This window comes from Rhamphochromis sp. 'chilingali' (genome assembly GCF_963969265.1).
Source record: "Rhamphochromis sp. 'chilingali' genome assembly, chromosome: 16".
Lineage (NCBI taxonomy): Eukaryota > Metazoa > Chordata > Actinopteri > Cichliformes > Cichlidae > Rhamphochromis > Rhamphochromis sp. 'chilingali'.
Window position 1 is genome coordinate 8,840,213 of NC_137943.1, and position 22,069 is coordinate 8,862,281.

At 41.8% G+C, this 22,069-nt stretch overlaps 1 protein-coding gene across 2 annotated transcripts; it reads left to right on the forward strand.

The window, feature by feature from the left end:
- Positions 1-2,941: 2,941 nt before the first annotated feature.
- Positions 2,942-9,067, forward strand: LOC308413077 (uncharacterized protein). 2 transcript variants are annotated; one of them, XM_080907870.1, is made up of 8 exons: positions 2,942-3,373; positions 6,138-6,198; positions 6,664-6,737; positions 6,927-6,982; positions 7,317-7,480; positions 7,576-7,748; positions 8,065-8,198; positions 8,536-9,067. In XM_080907870.1, exons 3-8 carry the CDS (start codon positions 6,671-6,673, stop codon positions 8,710-8,712), a joined length of 771 nt encoding a protein of 256 aa, XP_080763996.1. In that variant the 5' UTR covers positions 2,942-3,373; positions 6,138-6,198; positions 6,664-6,670; the 3' UTR covers positions 8,713-9,067. The 2 variants fall into 2 exon arrangements, with proteins under 2 accessions (XP_080763996.1, XP_080763995.1); XM_080907869.1 differs by lacking the exon at positions 2,942-3,373 and having other exon boundaries at positions 5,955-6,198.
- Positions 9,068-22,069: the final 13,002 nt, after the last annotated feature.

Sequence of the window (22,069 nt, forward strand, 5' to 3'; positions counted from 1 at the left end):
AGGCTGAAGAAGGAGTCCTATCGGGCTTGGTTAGCCTGTGGGACTCCGGAGGCAGCCGACAGGTATCGACAGGCCAAGCAGAATGCGGCTCGGGCAGTGGCTGAAGCAAAAACTCGGGTGTGGGAGGAGTTCGGAGAGGCCATGGAAAAAGACTTTCAGACTGCCTCGAAGAGATTCTGGCAAACCGTCAGGCGTCTCAGGAGGGGAAAGCGGTGCTCTACCTGCACTGTGTATAGTGCTGGCGGAGCGCTGCTGACGTCGACTGAGAAAATTGTCAGGCGGTGGAAGGAATACTTCGAGGACCTCCTTAATCCCACTGACACGTCTTCCGAGGAGGAAGCAGAGTCTGGGGATGAGGGGAATGACCCGCCAATTTCCGGGGGCGAGGTCACTGAGGCAGTTAAACAACTCCTTGGTGGCAGAGCCCCTGGTGTTGATGAGGTCCGCCCCGAGTTCCTGAAGGCTCTGGACGTTGTAGGGCTGTCCTGGTTGACACGCCTCTGCAATGTTGCGTGGAGATCAGGGGCAGTACCCCTGGACTGGCAGACCGGGGTGGTGGTCCCCATCTTTAAGAAGGGGGACCGGAGGGTGTGTTCCAACTACAGGGGGATCACACTCCTCAGCCTCCCTGGGAACGTCTATGCCAGGGTGCTGGAAAGGAGAGTTCGTCCGCTAGTCGAACCTCGGATACAGGAGGAACAATGCGGTTTTCGTCCTGGTCGCGGAACACTGGACCAGCTCTTTATCCTCTCGAGGATACTTGAGGGTGCATGGGAGTTTGCCCAACCAGTCTACATGTGTTTTGTGGACTTGGAGAAGGCATTCGACCGTGTCCCTCGGGGTGTCCTGTGGGGGGTGTTGCGGGAGTATGGGGTGTCTGGCCCATTGCTATGGGCCATTCGATCCCTATACGACTGTTGCAAGAGCTTGGTTCGCATTGCCGGCAATAAGTCGGACTCGTTCCCGGTGGGTGATGGGCTCCGCCAGGGCTGCCCTTTGTCTCCGGTTCTGTTCATAATTTTTATGGACAGGATTTCTAGGCGCAGCCAAGTGGCGGAGGGCTTTCGCTTTGGTGGCCTCAGAATCTCATCTCTGATTTTTGCGGATGATGTGGTTCTGTTGGCTTCATCGGGTGAGGGCCTCCAGCTCGCACTGGAAGGGTTCGCAGCCGAGTGTGAAGCAGCGGGAATGAGGATCAGCACCTCCAAATCTAAGGCCATGGTTCTCAGCCGGAAAAGGGTGGAGTGCCCACTCCAGGTCGGGGATGAGTTCCTGCCCCAAGTGGAGGAGTTCAAGTATCTCGGGGTCTTGTTCGCGAGTGATGGGAGAAGGGAGCCGGAGATCGACAGACGGATTGGGGCTGCAGCTGCAGTAATGCAGACGCTGCACCGGTCCGTCGTGGTGAAGAGGGAGCTGAGTGTAAAAGTGAAGCTCTCAATTTACCGGTTGATCTACGTCCCTACCCTCACCTATGGCCACGAGCTGTGGGTAGTGACCGAAAGAACGAGATCGCGGATACAAGCGGCAGAAATGAGCTTCCTCCGAAGGGTGGCTGGCCTCTCCCTTAGAGATAGGGTGAGAAGTTCGGCCACCCGGGAGGGGCTCAGAGTAGAGCAGCTGCTGCTCCACATCGAAAGGAGCCAGCTGAGGTGGTTCGGGTATCTGACAAGGATGCCCCCTGGGCGCCTCCTGGGTGAGGTGTTCCAGGCATGTCCCACCGGGAGGAGGCCCCGGGGCACACCCAGGACACGCTGGAGAGATTATGTCTCTCGGCTGGCCTGGGAACGCCTTGGTATTCCCCCGGATAAGCTGGAGGAGGTGGCTGGGGAGAGGGAGGTCTGGGCGTCTCTGCTTAGGCTGCTGCCCCCGCGACCCGGCCTCGGATAAAGCGGATGAAGATGGATGGATGGATGGATGTAGTTTTTAAAGTATGATGAACTAAGTGTATGGGGTTTTTCCTCAACTGAATAGTTTTTTGTGTGTCTTTTGTTTAGTTTTTTTTGCCATGATAGTATCCTGTTTCTTCTACTGCTAATGAAGTTGTTGTGACACTGAGGAAAAGCATTGTTGTACTTTATAGATTGCAGAAGGATTTTTAAAACTTCAGAAATATTTCATGTGATCTTTATTCCTAAAGATGAGCATGAAAAGAAAAAATTACAAATTATATCAAAGAATGCTAAAACCCTTTTGTGTTACCTGCATGGGAGGAGCATGATGCCCACTGGGACCAATAGAAACACATGCAGCAGCCAATCAGAGTGTACAGAGAATGCCAGAGCCTGTATCTGATGCAGAGACATGTTGATTACTCACCTGAGGGTTTCAGCTTGTCAGGACTGAAACACCATGAAGCATCATTGGCCTACCCTCACAGTTTGGAAGAAAATTATTACCATTTCCCTGAGCCACCAGTTGGCCAGCTAGCCGCACTGCACAGCATCATGATCATGGCTCCCAGTAGCATTCTACTCTGAGACACAATCATGCTGATCACTATATACACCCCAGGTCTCAAACATCAGAGTCCAGTGGGGAGTCAGGAGCATTACTAGAGGGGGCCAGCACCAACCATCCTAGATTTTGTACACCCACACCCACAGGAGTTTGCATGGTTGAGGATTGTTTGTGGAAAATACTCTTTCAGCAGATGCAACAGAACGCTTCAAACTCTAAATATTGGTGGATCATATTAAGGTGAAGGAGGCCCTGCTTGCTGACTTCTATAGCAATTCTAGGTACCCTCATACCCAATGGATGCCAGGAGTATAGACAACCACACCAACTGGCACTCAGCATATTGCAGAGTGATGGATGGGGCATCTGTCATGTAAGGAGATACCAAGATCTTCAGGATGTTTGCTCTAAAGGTACGCTCACTGGTCAGTTTGCATAGACAGTTAGGGAGGAAAGGAATTGTAGAGCTGGAATGTGGGGCCCAGGTGTCAAGGTTGCTTGAAAAACTGCCACATGGTTTGCGGTCCAGTTTCCATAAATATTGTCAGCCTCAGAGTATTCCCTTTCCTACTGGCTCGAATATGAGCTGCAGGCGCAAGTTGATACTTCACTGTTCACGTCATGATCTGGAGGTATGACTGGAAATTCCATCAGGCACCTGAGTTCCTTGGTCTCCACCCCTGGGCGGAGCCATCATCTCTCCTGCAGTCCTGTACACCTGAAGCCAAATCTGGGTAATCAAGTTGAGGATTTAAGCTTACCTTGTTTTCCTGTGTCACAGTTTCCCTGGACCTTCTTCGCCACTGCCTTCAACCTCAGCTTGTTTTGGATAACCTCCACACTCTGGAAAATACAGAGAACCTCGACTGCCTGCCCTCCAGCTATCACTCACCACCTCGGATGCAGTGGAACTCAGGTCACCTTTGCCAATACTCACCTGAATTCTCTCCACCTTTCCCTCAAAGCCAAGCTCACCCCAGCTGTCAGTAAAAAATATTAATCATACCCACCTTCCCTAGGTGTCCTGCGCCCACCACCTTCCTAACCACGTTCTCTTCCAGATACACCCGCTCCATTCCCATCGCAACTGTCACTTCACAGTTCACTCTCGCTGACCCACGGCCGCATCACTACTCTTTGCTATGAATTAATCTGTTTTCTTAATGAAACACTGTAAAACTTACGAGCCATCTCTGTTGTGGTTCGCTGCATTTGAGTCTAGTTTAGCTATCAGCCTGTGGCCATTGTGACAATTCAGCTCAAAGAAACCAGTATTTCAGACAGGAGAGGAAAGGAAGAAGTCATCCAGTAAGATAACCACTGCAGTGTTGAAGGGGTAAAAGGGCAGCCTGCAGAATTACCACTGAAAACCATGAGACAAGATCTCCATGTCCTCTAAGGTGAGGCTGTCTCTTTTAGCATTTCTCTTGTTTTCCAACCAGGATGGATTTTCAAAATCCACCATGCTCTCACTGCCAAGACACTTGGGCTGGCAGAGCACACTCAGCCAGTGAATGCCCTTAAGCAGAAATCTTAAGGATCTGGCACTACAGGATCAGCCCACACACATGTGGTCACCCTGTTAGAGCCTGTCTGACTTGGCCCTACAGGTGTCAAGATGCACCTTGGCTGGACATTACAAGGTCCAGCTCAAGAGGTAATGCAGCAATTCAATTCAATTCATTTTTATTTATACAGGGCCAAATCACAACAACAGTCACTATAATGATAAGGATAAGATTTATTTGTCAGTTGCAGTTGCCTGCAGCTGACCATACAGACAATACCTAAAATATACAAACTTACATTGGGGAGAAATGTCAGGCCAGGCAGCAACAAAGGGATAGACAGTGAGATATGTAACATATAGGGGCAAAACAGGGTTTCTGCCTATGATGACTTCCAACAAGGAAGTCATCATGAGGAGAAAACAAAAAACTCCATAGCATATAAAGAAGCACAAATATCATCACACTATAACACCATGAAACACAGACAAGCCGCTTTACATTGCAAGGTAGATGCTACAATAATACATACAGAGAAAAACCCAACAATCATATGACCCCCTGTGAGCAAGCACTTTGGCGACAGTGGGAAGCAAAAACTCCCTTTTAACAGGAAGAAACCTCCGACAGAACCAGGCTCAGGGGGGGGCGGGGCCATCTGCCACGACCGGGTGGGAAGAGAAAGAAGGAAGACAGGTTAAAAGACATGCTGTGGAAGCGAGCCAGAGATGAATAACTCTTGACTAAGGAGCACTTGACTGAGGACCAGTGTTATTTCACCACCCATCAGTCCCAGAATGCAAACCTGTTTTGAGATGTTGGAGAGACTATGGCAAATGGATGTGCTACCCTTTTGCACTGCCAAAGCCAGCACCAGGTCGTGACAAGAAGCTATTAAGCTTCTTGAGACATTGGTGGAGTTAAGCTGTATGCAACACAGCTCCTACAGGCTTATAATATGTCTACGCTGTCTGCACCTAAGGAGGCAGTTCTCCCTGTGCGCCACAGTACAGAGCGCAGATTGTTGAAGTCACTGGAGCATGTCCTTGCCTACACAACAGAGATTCAGAGACTGGAAAGGGGAAGTTATGTTTTCAAACTATACTGTATCTTTGTAAGGTCTACAATATAAAGCGCTTTGAGGCGACTCCTGTTGTGATTTCCCGCTGTAGAAATAAAATTGAATTGAAATTAAAATTAAAATTGAGCTGAGAATACTCCGACTAGCTGCTATATCCCATGCCACATGGCGCAGCATAACGGCAAGAATTGACTTGTATCAGTGACTACCTTCTCCCTGGATGTACTTTGGGGCCACAACTCCTGGCAGTTCAGTCTCTTCTTCGAGATTGAAGAAGTCACTTGGATGGGTGACAAAACATTTCTCCCAAAAAACGCTACATCCAGATCAACAGAATCAACTTTTTGGAGATTTACTTTCCTAGATGACTGAGAATGCATCAAGACGATGTTTATATTATTTCCTACAATTTCAGAACCACTCCCCTACTGGCCAGCTACAGTTTGTGCTTAATGTGTGCCAATGATAAATACAGTTTTCGTGCTGTGACATCATCTCTCACTGGACATTATTACAAGAGGACAGCACTGAACAGCGTTCTAGTGATAGTGGGTTATTGTGTCTGCTATAACACCATGTATGAATCACATCATTTCCTGTCACAGTTACCCAAAAGGGGTTTTGGGGTCAGTTTACAAAGTGAGGTACAGTGAGGATTATTAAAAGAATGAAGAAAAGGAAAACACTGCAGTGGAGAAAATGTTCAGATCAAACACCAAACAGTTTTCTGAGGAAGTCTTTAAACCTTCCAAAACAAAGAACATTCCCTAACTCTCACATGTTGGCCTATCTCTCCCTGATAAGGAGGTGTCTCACTATCTGTCTAATGTCACCCATGAACTTACAATGGCCCCACTGTATCAAGTGTGTGTAATGAAAGTGTTACTGGGAAAGGCATGTGTGGAATACTCTGTTCAGTCTGCGGCCATCATGACTGAGCTTTGGATAATTTAAAAATAATGATTGGATAATCAGTCAATCGACTTGACTTGCGGTTGCAGCATACATAAGTGAAGCAGAATAAATTCACAGAAAGATTTCCAGGTTTCCTGAATCTACAGTGCGTGACGTCATGCTTCTTCTTTGTTCAGAAACGTGTCATTGTCCTCAGGCAGAGAATCACAGTCATTGACAGTAGAGGGACAACTGAAGGTAACAGCTTTTTACTATTTCTTTTATAGCATTGTTACTATAGCACAACCATGACAGGTGACTTTATTATTCGATTTGATTCATATGAGAGCTTTAATCCAGAATAGTTAATCATAGTCGAGGCTATTTATCTTCTGAATGTATGAACAAAGCAAACGTATCATGTCCTTTCTTTTCTGTGGATAAAAGTAGTTGGTGGCAATGGAAAATTGCATTTATGTTGTTAAAATTCACAAGTCAGTGTAACTTAGTGAAGACGTAAAACTCGTACGAGGAAAGAAGTTTCTTTGTGTTTGATTATGTGACCACTGAGACGTCCCAACTTCCGTATGTACGCATGTAAAAAGGGGGAAGTAACACAGGAAAATGCTTTTTGAAAAGTGCTACAGCAGCGTCTCTGTGCTTTCTAATGAATGCTGCATGCTTATTGATACATGCGTATGTGTGCACATTTGTATCACTCAGATCAGCCATGAAGCTGTTTCCACATCATCCTGTTATTTGGTCCAGTTTGTTGGTTTTGTGGTTCACACAATGTGGTAAGTGAAAGAGTAATCACAATGTACACAGACACTCTGTGAACAAATGGGCTATAAGGAATAGCTATGAAAACATTTGACCTTAAGTCATTGGTGTTTTTTTTTTAAACAAAAGATTTCCTTTAATATTATTAATCAGGGTGGTGTTCAGCTTTATTTCCTTTTCTTCTTCTTCTTCTTTCCCCCAAGAATCTGAGGGCCACACTTTGAATGCCTGTCAAGAGAAAATGGATGACCAGTACGAGGTGAAAATAAACCTATCCTTTTGTCTTTGAAAGACCATACAGACATGGTGCTTGTACCATTAGGTCCATAAGTATTTGAACAGTGAGACAGTTATTGTAGTTTTGACTCTGTACACAACTACAGCCGATTTGAAATTAAACAATCAGGAAGTCATTGAAATCCAGACAGGAATTACAATTTTATGTATAAAAATGGCTGTAATGGCTTGCCACTCTTTACTCCAGCACCATTGTGTTGGTGTACAGAGACTGTCCAAAAATGTATGGCTCTAACTAATAAATATAAATATGGTGCGTTTTTTAATGTTTCAATGTTCTGATCTTGTATGTGAAGTTGGGTATGGTTCTCATACGGACTTCAGCTCAGCAGGATTCCTATGAAGACCTTACAGATATAAAGGAGAAGTTTATCTGCCTCCTCTACCCAACAAATGAGCTCAACTGCTCCTGGTCATTCAACACTTTAGAGAAGGATACTAAGCTCTCTGTGTTTATCAGGTATTCTTATTTTTAAATAGAGCTTTATTTACAAATAAGGTACAATAAGCTGAAACACTGCTTTGAGTCTGTATCTCCTCTGTCTCCCCTACCAGCATTTGTGATGATGAAATACTGGTTGAGTCACTAAACTATACTTCTGTGGAAAGAGCTGGATCAGCGTCTTTGATTCTCAGCAATAATATGGCAGAAGTCATCCTTCATTTGAACAAGTCCATGCAGAACAAGTGGACGTCTTACACCTACGTGTATGACATGGACATGCTGGGTAATATTTCAAGACTATTAAGTAGTTATAAATGACAATGCTATAGATCAGATTAAAAAAAATACAAATATCTCTCTCGCTTTTGACAATTTTTCTTCATCAGTAATTAAAAAATTTCTGTCCTTTGAGATCTTGAAGGCTGTGACTAAAACTGGGGGTTAGTGCCAAGTACAGGGGTATGGAGTGGTAACCTGAAGTTTCAGTTCAGACTCCAGTGTATTTCAGCCACAATCTACAGCAGATGTTCAGAATTAAACGTTTCCAGTTATTTTACTAATTGTGCATGTGTGTCTGTGTGTCTGTGTGTGTGAGACAGAGCTCCTTTCTCCACCTCCAAACATCTATGCTTCAGTCAAAGGTGGAGCCCTGGTTGTATCATGGGGTCTGCCTCGCACCAGAGAAGTCGTTAACTCTTATTGTTTTGAATACCAGCTGGACAAAGGTGATCAGGTACAGTATCTCTGATCACGGATCTTTCTTGTGCACATATGACAGGATTAATGAATGAGACAAACTTGGTGAAAAACTCAACTCAGTGAGGACTAAAGTATTTTTAATGTTTTAATTAGAGAAAAACAAAAATGACTTTTTAAAGTAGAAAATGTGAACATCTTTTGATAAATGCTGGTTACATTTTTTTCCATTCTCAGAAGCAATAAATAACACATTCTGATAGGTTTAGCTGTACTCAATAGAAGTTGAAAGTCAGAGCAGTCTGAGGTACAGAGGAACATTAAGGTAAACCCAAGATTAATTAATTTATTTTTAATGGCTCTTTTCAAAACAGGAACAGCCAATATACTTGATCGCCCAGCAGTCTTACAGAGAGCCAGTTTCAGATGCCACACGCACCTACAAACTGAGAATGAGGACACGAATAACAAATACCTGCTCTGGATCATCTCAGTGGAGTGAATGGAGTGATGGTGTTGTCGTGCAGAATGATTCAACCGATGGCTGGTGATCCAGTGTCAGCGACTGGTTGAAGGGCTAGTGTCTGAAAGCCTTAGTAAATGTTATTATTTTTGAAACTTTTCTTTCTTGGTCATATTCTTTCTTGGCCCTGTGAAACTGCATTTCGTTGCCCTGTACCTGTGCATGTGCAATGACAATAAAGTTGAATTCTATTCTAATTCTATTCTATTCTATAGGAATTGACAAAAAGAGATATTTTCTTTAACCATTTCACATATAGTGGCCACTATAATGAACAGCTATTCAAAGACTGTTTTCTTGTATTTGTGTCAGTGTTCATAGTTTACTTGCACATAAACACAACACAGTGTATATTATTTATTCGTTTTTCCAAATTCATAAGTCAAAACATATGTTGTCCACAGGTGGACATTTTAAAAAACATTTTAAAAAAGTTTAAAAAAAAGTTCAACAATCTTTTTTCATGCCTAAAGATGAATAAAAATACTTAAGAAAACAATCCTGATTGAGGTTGTCATAATTCATGCATGAAAGGGTTAAGCAAAGTTGGATGAAAGCTGCTTCCATGTAATATAATGTTTCTTTCTGTTGGTTTCTAAATACAGATGTGTAAAGTCTTTCTTGTCTTTAAAAATGGCAAGGTCTAAGACCCTCACCTTGCGATACTAATAGCTTAATATTAGGATTGTTATTTAAAAAAAATGTGAAAAGCAGGTAGTGCTAGAAACCAAGTAACAGTGTAGCGTCCCCACCAAATAATGTGTTAGGGGGAAAAACATGATCCTGATTAAACAATCTTCTTCCCCTTTACTCAGGTAGAGCTTCCAAAGACCAAAGTCTTTTGTGGGGACATGACTCTGAAAACTCTAATTCAAGCACTATTTATGCAATCTACATGAGTCCTACTGTACTGTCAAGAGGTCATCCTTAGCTTTCCATGGTTGCCACATTTGAGGGGGTTAGACTAACAGAGCAATATTGTTTTCAAGATAATGAGAATTGCAGCTTTTATGGAAGTTCAGTTTATTTATATAGTACTAAATCACAACAACAGTCACCTTGAGGTGCTTTATATTGTACAGTAAAGACCCTACAATAATACAGAGAAACCCCCAAGAACCAGACCCCAAGAACCCCTTTCAGCACATGACATAAATGACACTTGACATGACAAGACATAATGTGGATTGCACAACACTGGACATTATATTCTTCATTTCCAGTTAATACTTGTACAGCTGCTGTTATTGTGTATATATTTATTTATATTTCTTCATACATTCTTATATAGTTCTATATTGTGTATTTTGTTGTACAGTTATTTTATTTTCAACTTTAATTTATATATTTTATCTTATTCTTTCCCAGTTAAATTTACCCTTCATTCTAATTTGTGTTGTACAGTTATTTCATTTTTAACCTTAATTTATATTTTATTCCTTCCTAGTTAAATTTACCCTTTTTAATTTTTCACATTTATTTCCTATCTTATTCATAGCCTTTTCCTTTTTTGTTTTCTTTAGGTCACGAGCAGTTGTCCAAGCATTTCACTACATATCGTACTGTGTATGACTGTGTACGTGACAAATAAAATTTGAATTTGAATTTGAATTTGACACTCTACATTGTCACACATCATTCAAATCTGACATTTCTCTGTGATGACCCACACCACCTTGACTTCTTTTTGGTCTGCTTGAGTGTCAGGTCTTATTTGCTGGCACTGGAAGGCTGATGTGGCACGTTTGTGTGCCAACACTCTATAAAAGACCTCAGAGCTCAGTTTTTTTTATGGCTCTCCTCTCTGAGACACCTTTTTCGATTGTGTTCTTTCTCCAAACAACCTTGCATACACCATTTCTTTGACCGTGTGATGGTTTTGTGTATTGTTTTTGTAATTTGCTATTTCTAGTATTTAATAGAAGTTTAGTTCAGTGCATTTGAGTTTTGAGCCTGCACACAGAGAGCCTTGACAGATCGTTTACAGCACTGCTTGTATTGACTACACACCATGGTTACACTAAATTTTGATGAGAACTCTCTAAAAGAGTTTTTGAGAACTCTCTTAAACAGAATGCAACAAAGAAAGATTCCTTTCACGGGCCGGTGACCTGGGTGGCAGTTGAGGAACCAAATCCCACAGCTTCAGAACTCTAGCTTACACAATACTGCTTACTCATACTTTGGATGTCATCATTTTGTCCCTTTCAAGGCTCCGAGTAGGACTGCACTTTCACAATTCTGAGTAAAATCCTTTCTCACTCAGTCTCCCGTCATATCATCCATGACCATTATTACTACCATGGCGTATCGACGAGCTGTATCTGACTCATAGGTGTGCAAAAAACCCACATCTCAACAATGAGAATTTATTTGTTAAAATTGTGTTTTAGCGTTCAGATGTGTTTCTATGCTGCTGTATAGGTGGTAATGATGTAATGATTCAACACCACAGTTACTAAAATCATCTCTGTGTTCACACTTTTCAGTTGTGTGATCTTGTTGAGCACATCATTGGTGCCTTGAGCCAAAGCAGGTTTGAAGGACTAACCTGTCTAGTGATGCGCAGCAAATGTATTATATTTGTTAAAATAGTATTTGAGATGCATACAGTGAGACCCAAAGTTCTAATCTGGACAATAATTTGCATGCAAAAGCCAGGTGCAGCAAAAATGAAAACTCATATATGCAAATTGATGTTTAATTTCTTTAAAAAAAATTTGTCGGAAGGTTAAATGAAATTAAATTTTCTGGCAATTATTTCATGTTTCGGGCTTCACAGGTTTAAAGCAGATTTTTTAAGACTTTTTGTCATCTGGCATATAAACTTTCATCATTTAAACTTTTAAACTTGTTGCATGAGAAAGCCAAATAACAAAGTTGACCTTAACATCAGCACAAATTTAATGTGAGAAAATAGTTTAGAAAGAAGAAGTGGGGGTGGTTTGGTACCTATTTGTTAGAAAGTCATACCACAGCATCTACTTTAAACTTCCTTAAGCTGCAGACAGAGGTCCTCTGGGATTGGTCGCAAAAAAAGCCAAATAAGGTGAAAATCAAAAGAAAAAGGAAGAACATAAAAATAGATTAAGGGCAGAGGGCATCTTGTGACTCGTCTCTCTGGTTCTTTTACATTAATGTGTTTATTTTAAAATTATATAAGTGTAAACTGTACTATGTGTGTTGTTACTGTGAGTAAAAGAACACAATTATTAGACTATAATGTGTTAAATTTGCTTAGATGAGAGGGTCCATCAGTAGATCAGAGGAACAGGGAGGGATTTGTCTGTGTGTTTCAGTTTGGCTTAGCTGTAGGCTTGAGAGTGTGTGTAATTGTGTAGAGGGAAAGGAATTTATTGCCACTGGGGGTCTGCCTGTAATGAAAGGAGACAGGAAGCTACAGTTGGGGGATGCTGATGCTGATGCTTGTACCTCATAATTGTTATAACTTAGAAGTAGGTTTGCAGGAGCCTCTCCACATGCTTATCTGTAAATGTAAGACAAGAAGAAGTCAGTGGCCCAGTGGATGCAGAGTGGGGGTCTCAGTGTTTTGTATGTTTTGTAAAGGAATTTGGTGTAGCTTGGGAGAGAGGAGATTACTTTTATGACCGGCAGAAAGTCACGTACACAGAGACACACATACACAGTGCTTTAACTGTTACGACGCACCCACACTCACTCATGTGCACTCACACATACACACGGGTACGCGCACACACAGACACTCACATGCTCGCACATACGTACACAAACACAGAGTTTGCAACACACCATGGGGGTTTTATGATGGGTCACTTCTATATAACTGGTTGTAGCAAACAAAGAAGTGGAGATCTGCAAAAACCTATGAAGGAGATTTTGAAAGCAGTTTTGTTTACACATTAAAGATCTTTGTCATTTCTAAATGCATGTACTGCCAAGCATTTCTATACAATATGGAGTTCAGGAGATACTACAGATATACTGAAGTCATGCAAAGGTTGTGTTGATGTGTGTTTGGGTGGAAATTGTGGTTTGAACGTTGTCCTCGCCTGACTTTGATGACTCTGATAAAATGACCCATTGTAAGACAGCACACACACATCAACTGGAGACATGTTGTTGTTTCATAGTCGCATCACATCATTTACATCTGGATACGATATAAATATCATTCTGCATTTAAAAAACTTCCACCCCCAAAAGTATTTATTGTTCATTTATAAAACAACTGTTCAGCAGTACAAAAATATTCAGAATATAAAACAACTTAAATATATTACTTAAAAACAAGCTATTAAAAAAGAAGTAAAAATTTTTATTTTTCCACCCCATGACAGATGTAGTGCGGGAGGATGTGCAGAGGGTTGGTGTGACAGAAGATGGCATGGGATAGAGGTCGATGATCTGCTGTAACAGGAACAGCTGAAAGAAGATTTGACTTAACCAGTGTTTGTTTCCTCTTTCTTTGTATGTTAAAGAAATTCCAATAAACCCCATTTCATTAAAAAAAAAATCCTAAAATTCCTAGAAAAAATGTCATAGAAAAGATGAACTAAGCATTTTTATTACAGACAATGAAATGCCACCCACAGACAGACACAAATAAAAGAGTTGTATGTCTGAGAGTTCATTGGAAACGCTAGTTTAATTCATGAAACCATTTGATATGTCTGCCTTCTATTTACAAGACAGACGCTTTTTAGTTAAGCCTTGTTGCTCATAATGCTCGTTAGTGCTTTTGTAACATGCTGGAAACATTCCTCTGAGATTTTGTCTGACTGTGGCAGCATTTAATATAATTACATGTAGATTGTCAATGTAATTTTGTTAGATATGTGTAACGTAAAATGCTACATTTACTGGTTAGATGAAATGTAACTGTTTGGTATACATTCAGTTTTTGTTACGGCCATTTTCTTTCATGATTATTTGAATAGATAGAAATTGGATTTTATATATTTCAGTTTATTTTGTTAAAAATGATTGTGTCATGTTTGAAGGTGAAAAGTAATTTCTTTTTGAATGTAGCCTTGGTTTGTTGTTCTAAGCATATGAGTGCCAACTGCAGGTGGCTCCTGGAGTGGTCTTTTACTGCTGTAATACTGCACCCCTCATCATCAGACCCCTATGATAATGGTGTGTGCTCAGCAATGCTATTCTGGAGAACCTGGTTGTAAACAGTGGTTATCTGAGTCACTGTTGCCTTCCTATCAGCTCACAGCAGCTTGTTCATTCTCTTCTGACATCAACAAAGTATTTTTACCCAGAGAACTGCTGCTTAATAGATACGTTCTCTTTTTCAGACCATTTTCTGTAAACACTAGAGATGGTTGTGCAGAAAATAATCCCAGTAGATCAGCAGTTTCTGAAATACAGTGGGGCAAAAAAGTATTTAGTCAGCCACCGATTGTGCAAGTTCCCCCACTTAAACTTATGACAGAGGTCAGTAATTTGCACCAGAGGTACACTTCAACTGTGAGAGACAGAATGTGAAAAAAAAATCCATGAATCCACATGTTAGGATTTGTAAAGAATTTATTCATAAATCAGGGTGGAAAATAAGTATTTGGTCAATAACAAAAATACAACTCAATACTTTGCAACATAACCTTTGTTGGCAACAACAGAGGTCAAACGTTTACTATAGGTCTTTACCAGGTTTGCACACACAGTAGCTGGTATTTTGGCCCATTCCTCCATGCAGATCTTCTCGAGAGCAGTGATGTTTTGGGGCTGTCGCCGAGCAACACGGACTTTCAACTCCCGCCACAGATTTTCTATGGGGTTAAGGTCTGGAGACTGGCTAGGCCACTCCAGGACTTTCAAATGCTTCTTACGGAGCCACTCCTTTGTTGCCCGGGCGGTGTGTTTTGGATCACTGTCATGTTGGAAGACGCAGCCTCGTTTCATCTTCAAAGTTCTCACTGATGGAAGCAGGTTTTGGCTCAAAATCTCACGATACATGGCCCCATTCATTCTGTCCTTAACACGGATCAGTCGTCCTGTCCCCTTGGCAGAAAAACAGCCCCATAGCATGATCTTTCCACCCCCATGCTTCACAGTAGGTATGGTGTTCTTGGGATGCAACTCAGTATTCTTCTTCCTCCAAACACGACGAGTTGAGTTTATACCAAAAAGTTCTACTTTGGTTTCATCTGACCACATGACATTCTCCCAATCCTCTGCTGTATCATCCATGTGCTCTCTGGCAAACTTCAGACGGGCCTGGACATGCACTGGCTTCAGCAGCGGTGTTCCGCTGCTGAAGCCAGTGCATGAAGCCAAATCCCGCAGTGCCAGACGTGTTCGTCTGGCACTGCGGGATTTGGTTCCCTGCTGTTGTAGTGTGTTACTGATGGTGACCTTTGTTACTTTGGTCCCAGCTCTCTGCAGGTCATTCACCAGGTCCCCCCGTGTGGTTCTGGGATCTTTGCTCACCGTTCTCATGATCATTTTGACCCCACGGGATGAGATCTTGCGTGGAGCCCCAGATCAAGGGAGATTATCAGTGGTCTTGTATGTAGGGTTGCCAACTCCCTGAAAAATAAATAAGGGACACCTCGTGGCCAGGGCCGGGCGACCCAGTTGTCTTCACCCTTCCCAGTGTGGTGAATTTTCTAGCTCTTTTTTTGTGTGTGAAATTATTTTTTTAACCCTTTGACTTGAATTTGATTTAAGTAGATGTGTATTCTTTGTGATATAAACACATGTGAAACAAATGATCATTTAGCCATTTATTTTTAGCTCAAAATGACAACATTAACACGATAAAACAGGTCTCCTTCTTAAACAGAAGCCTGTCATGCTTAACTTTTGAGAATATAAGTAAATCTTTCTTTAAAAGAACTCTGTCCTGCTTAACTTAAAATAATAGAAAACAATAGAAAGAAAAACATTCTTGTAACAGTGCACATTTAGTGCATTTAGTACAATTGGCTTCAGTTGAGGTATTATTTCAGCTTTTCTAATGCTAATCAGCTGCTCCTGTTTGTAAACCCGCTTGTTCCCATGATTACGCATCTTAACTCATCATCATTATTCATCTATGTATTACTTTTATGTATTAGTCATCAATTTGTTGTAATCATCTATCCTTGCAGTTGTTTATTACACAAAATAAGTTATATTATCACACTTCTGGCCACATAGCGCTGATATTCACTGCACATGCCCATATTAACTTTTTCCAGCCAGGTGTTTTCCTTTTCCCATTCTTCCCTTTCTCTGAGGGGAACAAACATTGCTGCTCTAACGCTGGGCTCACACTGTGCGGTTTTAGGCCCTTTTTGAGTGATCGGACCGATTTTGGCCTTCATCGTGCGTCGTGTAGTATACGTGGGGTAACGAGAAGTGATTAACACCTCACGACCAGCTCCCGATCATCAATCGCTCGTGAGGGTGTCACCACAGCCGCTCACACTGCTCGCGCGCAAACACGTAAACGTTGGTGTAAAAGACGGAGCAGCACGGCTGTGCAGCGTGTGATCTGGACACAAGCGATGGAGGCACAACTTGTAGAACTTTGGAAAGCTCATCCGAGCCTTTTCGATGTGGCATCACAAAATTATCACGACCACAACAACCGTGAAAATAGTTGGATTTACATTGCTGCTCAATCACAGCTGCCTGATGAGTGTTTTTCATTAGCAATTTAGCAAAGTTGATGGTGGTGGTGTGTGTGTCTGTGTGAGTGTAAGACGGAGAGAGAGAGAGCGCGACAGATTTTCTGTTATAACCTTCATTTTATGGAGGCACAGTGTGAGCACTCAGGTCGCATCAGAGCATCGGGCGGTATAGTGTGACTCACACTATGGCAACCCTACTTGTATGTCTTCCATTTTCTGATGATTGCTCCCACAGTTGATTTTTTCACACCAAGCTGCTTGCCTATTGTAGATTCACTCTTCCCAGTCTGGTGCAGGTCTACAATACTTTTCCTGGTGTCCTTCGAAAGCTCTTTGGTCTTGGCCATGGCGGAGTTTGGAGTCTGACTGTTTGAGGCTGTGGACAGGTGTCTTTTATACAGATGATGAGTTCAAACAGGTGCCATTCATACAGGTAACAGAAAAGCTTCTTACAGAAGACGTTACAGGTCTGTGAGAGCCAGAGATTTTCCTTGTTTGAGGTGACCAAATACTTATTTTCCACCCTAATTTACGAATAAATTCTTTACAAATCCTAACATGTGAATTCATGGATTTTTTTTCACATTCTGTCTCTCACAGTTGAAGTGTACCTCTGGTGCAAATTACTGACCTCTGTCATCATTTTAAGTGGGGGAACTTGCACAATCGGTGGCTGACTAAATACTTTTTTGCCCCACTGTATTATATATTTATATAACTATCAGTAAGTACATTAGCTGAAGTGAAAACTCTTAGTGTCTTGGGTCTATATTGAACCGAGCCTTTCTTCTTCACATAATTAAGCCACTAAATATTAGCCCTTGGTCAGGAAATGGCTGCGTGGAAGGCTGATTAAGACTCGAATGCAGGACCCAGAAGGCAGGAAGTGAACTCAAAGTCAGCTTTAATGCTAGAAACCTTCCAAAAACACAACAACTCGTGTAAGATAAAAATCAGGACCTTACAATCTAGAAACCAGGTTATATAGAGAAGTGTATTACCTTTCCAAAAGACTTCTTAGATACAGATTGACATTGCAACCTTAGCTCTTGTTGTTCCAGACACTCATCCAAACAGTCAGACACCAGTCATATTGGGAACAAACAGGCTTCGCGCAGATTTTCCTGTAAAACAAAGTGGGGCCTTGCAAAAAAAAGTCTGGGAACCACTACCTTAGTTGAACACCCCTCTCAGTCTTCCTTGCCTGGTGGCCTTTGTGTTAAAACTTGCTCAATAACACATCCTTCCCGAGCTCCACACAAAGTGCCTGTAATGATTACAAATGAAAAAGAACAAAGTGGTGAATCGTCGATTCCACAGGAGTGGAAAGAGAGGATAACCAAGCAACTCAGTGATATCCAGGAAGTATTCACTTTCAATACCTTGAGTTTGGCTGTACGAGCAAAGTGAAAGATTCCACCAAACTTAATGATCCAACTCCCTTCAAGCACAGTGCATGCCCTATACACCAATGTCAGTTCACCATAGTTACAGATAGTAACCCACTCACATACATATTGACCTCTGATAAGTTAGACACCCCTGGCTTTAGGTGGCCTGCAACTTTGGCTACGTACCCGGGTATTTTTGAAAACGCAGATTTTTCTATGCATTTGCACCTTTCGTCCACACGTAAACGGCGTTTTCGCTCACTGAAAACGGAGATTTTTAAAAATTCCTGCCAGGGTGGATATTTTCGTAAACTCCGTTTTTGCATTTACGTGTGGACAAGGAAAACGGAGAAAACACAGCGTCAAAGGTGTGCACCTTTTTTGACGCTACACTGTGCGCCACGTTATTGTTTCGGTGAAATGAATTTCTACAATGGGGGACTTAGACAAAACACTGTTACTGTTAATTGTACTCTCTACAGTCTTTAAATGCTTACATATACACACAAAGTTACTGTCCCTCCACACATAGGACTCAGTTCTGCTTCTATGCCCCATCTTTGTTTACTATTTCCCACCGAGGCTTCTAGACTTCTGATTGGCCAACATTTCTAGACATTTTTAAACACCTGGACCTCATCAAGGCAGCTGGATCATTGTTAAACTCTCATCAGTAACAAGTTCAAGCCAAGGTTTCTCTTGCCTGCGTGCTAGATATTAACGTGTGTGTCTTTGTACCTAGATTCCCTGACCCATCCCTGTGTTTCCTCGAGCAGTGTGTGGAAGGAGCGACTGGTCACTAGTGGAGAGAGAGGTCAGAGTGGAGCGTGTGTGTGATTCCCCTTTCCCCCGGAGCCCTGCCCACCTTACGTCTTGTGTACAGCACTATCCCCCCACAGCCTGTAAATACACTTGGTGAAGAAATTGTAAATAAACTTTCATTGTTAACTCGCAACTCAAGAGTCCTGCGTGTGGATCCTCAAGGGCAACCCATGACAGCAGGAGCCTGTAAGCCGTTTTATAGAGCATCACCTAGCCGACACTGACACCATAAGGCTTGTAGGTAGTGATGTTGTCCAAGCGATCTGTCGAAACCACCTTGTTAAAATCAGGCATGATAGTCAGGATAGTGGTGTTACACTTCTAGACCCTCTCAGCTGACATGATGCCAGACATCTATGTTTTAGAAGAACACCACAGCTTAACAATCATTCCTGCCTTGTCCCAATCGTAAATTTAGAACAAAGAGCAGACCGGACAGTCGGCCAAATTATCAAAAAAAATTGAACATGGCCAGACACCCCCACCAGCTGCTGGAAAAGAACTTCCAGATCTCCCTTTTTTGCAACTCAGGGAACTCAGTCAATTGGAGAGTCACAATGAGGTGTTGTACAAGATGGAGACCAAATGACCCACCAGCTTGTTCTTCTGGAGGAGCTCAGAGATCCAGTGCTCCAAAGCTTGCACAATGATATGGGCCACTTAAGCACTGACAGAACCCTTGATCCTGTCAGAACATTATTCTATCGGCCACGTATGGCATGGTGATCGCTACATATGGAGAAAGAGTACTTCTGAAAAAGCAGCTAGACTGGTCAACATAACAGCCACCTGACCTTTAGAGATGGTCTGCATGGATTGTCTCAGTCTGAAACCAGACAGCAGTAACACGCGTGACATCCCCGTAATAACTGATCATTTAACTAAATTTGCGCTTGCATTGCCTAACCCTAATCAAAAGTCAAGAACGGTCGCCTTGTGCCTATGGGACCAATTCATTGTCAACTACAGCATACCTAAGCGCCTGCACAGTGATCAGGGTCCTGATTTTGAGGCAAATTTAATAAAGGACCTGTGTGAGATCTGTGGGATAAATCCCATACCACCCACTTGGTAAACCCACTGAAGGATTCAACAGAACATTACTTAGTATGTTAGGAACGCATAATTCAAACAAAAGTCTCACAGGAAAGACTCTGTTATGCCATTAGTACATGCAAGCAAATGCACCCATAGTGATGTAACAGGTTCTACGCCCTACAAATTGATGTTTTGCAGAAAAGCCAGATTGACAGTTGATCTTGCATACAAACTTCTGTCAACAAAGATCAAAAAGTGACACATTTGCAAGCTGTTAAAAGTCTCAAGAATTGGCTAGAGGAAAGCTATAAGTTAGCTTCTCAAACCGCACAGAAAATGGGTTTGTCGGGGCAGTGAGCCTTTATTTATACTTTCCATGTAAACCTCTTTTAGGAAAGGGGTTAAGATATTGGAATTTTTTTTGGCTCATCAGTGATTGAGCCATACATTTTTAAATACTGAATTGAGTTATTTCTTGACTGATGCCTTTCTAACCTAAAAACGTAAGCAGAATTTTGCTCACCTTCTTCAAGCCATTGCCTGCACGACCTGACAAAAGCTCCCTCAGCTCTTCGCTTATAAATCTCATCAAGCCTATGCTGCTGCACAACAAGCTGAAATTTTTCAGACTCATTGAGATCAAAGATCTTGCTTATTACTTCCTGCTCTTCTTCTTTTCTCATTTTGGCTAAATCACTACAGTACTTCCTTAGGAATTTTGCAATTTCATATTTTAACAGTTCCCAGTCAAGACCAAAGGAATTTTCGTTTATTGCTTTGCTCCAATACTTTCTGATCTCTGAACATACAGCAGAATGTTTGAGGATACTGCTGTTAAGCTTCCAGTAAGCAGGCTTATGAGAGAGGGGAGAAGATACTACAGGAATAAAAATGCAAATAGATTTGTGATCGGATAGAGGCGATGGTAAGATGTCTGCAGCCACATTACTAAGATCTTTAGAGATGAGCCAATAGTCAATTTGAGACTGACTTGATAAAGATTTGTTACACCATGTGTATTCATTCTGACATGGGTGCGTGTCCTTCCAAGTATCCATTAAATACAATGCTCATAAACAGTTTTAGATTAGTCAGAACTTTTAGGAGGCCACCTCTCAAGACGGTTATTTAGTACAGCGTTAAAGTCTGTGCCACAAATAATGTGATAATCAGGGAGTTTAGTTAACTAGCGAAGCATGAGTTCTTCTAACCTGCCAATAAGTGCATTATTTTCAGTATAGGAATTGAAACCACAGACATTTACAATTACAAAAGTCAGGTTAGCAAGCTCAAGCACTAATAGAATATAATCCTTGTCACAACTCTCCAGGCGAGAGAGTTGTTTCTTTTGTGCGTCACGGGTTTCTTGAAATTTGGCAAGCTGCATCTCAAGGTGGTCAACTTTGTCCTTCACGGATTTAATATCAGCACAGATAAATTCAAAGGACTGTTTGATATATTCGATCTGCTTTGCATTTTCTTTAATGGTATCTTTCACCTCTACAGTCACAGCGGAGTTTTGGCTGGCCATCTTTTCCAGGGCATCCGACCTGTTGTTCAGCAGCATGGAGAGAGAGGAGAGCTGCGGGAGGACTGCTGTGGATTCTGCGTCATCAACCCTTCATCACTGTTTGATACAGTGATGATCCCATTACAATTCAACCAGTGAGACAATCAAAAAGAATCAAACATCCTTCTAAAAGACTTGATTATCCTGATTCAGGAAACCTTCCAGTGACTGTTGTAAAATCACTTTTCCAGGGTTTGAACACAGCCTTTTCAGAATCCCTTAATTGCAAAGACAGACAGTATTGGCTACACATGCAACGAGACCTGCGTGGTATTTAGCTGGGGAGGGTGTAACCCAGTAGAGAAAACTTCTTTTTTTTAAATTTTATTTTCTCCCTTTTATTTGTATCAATGCATTTGCACTCTTTTACTTTGAGAAATATTTATTTTGAAAAGAGGAAGTGTAATCCTCTTTCCAATTTTATATGTTCAGAAGCAAAATTAGGCCTGCCTTCCAAGCGGTGGACCACCATCACGTATTAGCTAGTTCTTTTGCACTTTGATAAGTAAACAAGACAGCTACAGACGGTTGTCTTAGTGAGTTTAAATGCAGAAAAAGTGTTGTAAATAAGTGCTTGCACTGTCTGTAAGCTAAGATAAGATCAGATAAGATAACCTTTATTAGTCCCACACATGGGAAATTTGTTTTGTCACAGCAGGAAGTGGACAGTGCAAAAATTATAAAGCAAAAATTAGAATACAATAAGAATAGATACAGTACACAACTGTACAGAATAGAATAAACTAAAATAAAATACTATATACAGTAGAATAAAATAGAATAAAATATACAATAGGATAAAAATAGAATACAAATGCTGTATACAACTGAGTAAAAATACAATGATGCCAGCAAAAAGTATTGCACTTAGTGTTATTGCACATGTGTGGATGTGTGTGTTTGATCAGTTGGAGTCTTTGTTGTACAGTCTTACAGTAGTGGGGAGGAAAGACCTGC

Bases quoted from the DNA above. Each gene is read 5' to 3' on its own strand.
- LOC308413077 (XM_080907870.1), top strand. From the start codon at position 6,671: ATGAAGCTGTTTCCACATCATCCTGTTATTTGGTCCAGTTTGTTGGTT. The intron at 6,983-7,316 runs GTGAAAATAAAC...TTGTATGTGAAG, and splicing joins AAATGGATGACCAGTACGAG to TTGGGTATGGTTCTCATACG. The intron at 7,481-7,575 runs GTATTCTTATTT...CTCCCCTACCAG, and splicing joins AAGCTCTCTGTGTTTATCAG to CATTTGTGATGATGAAATAC.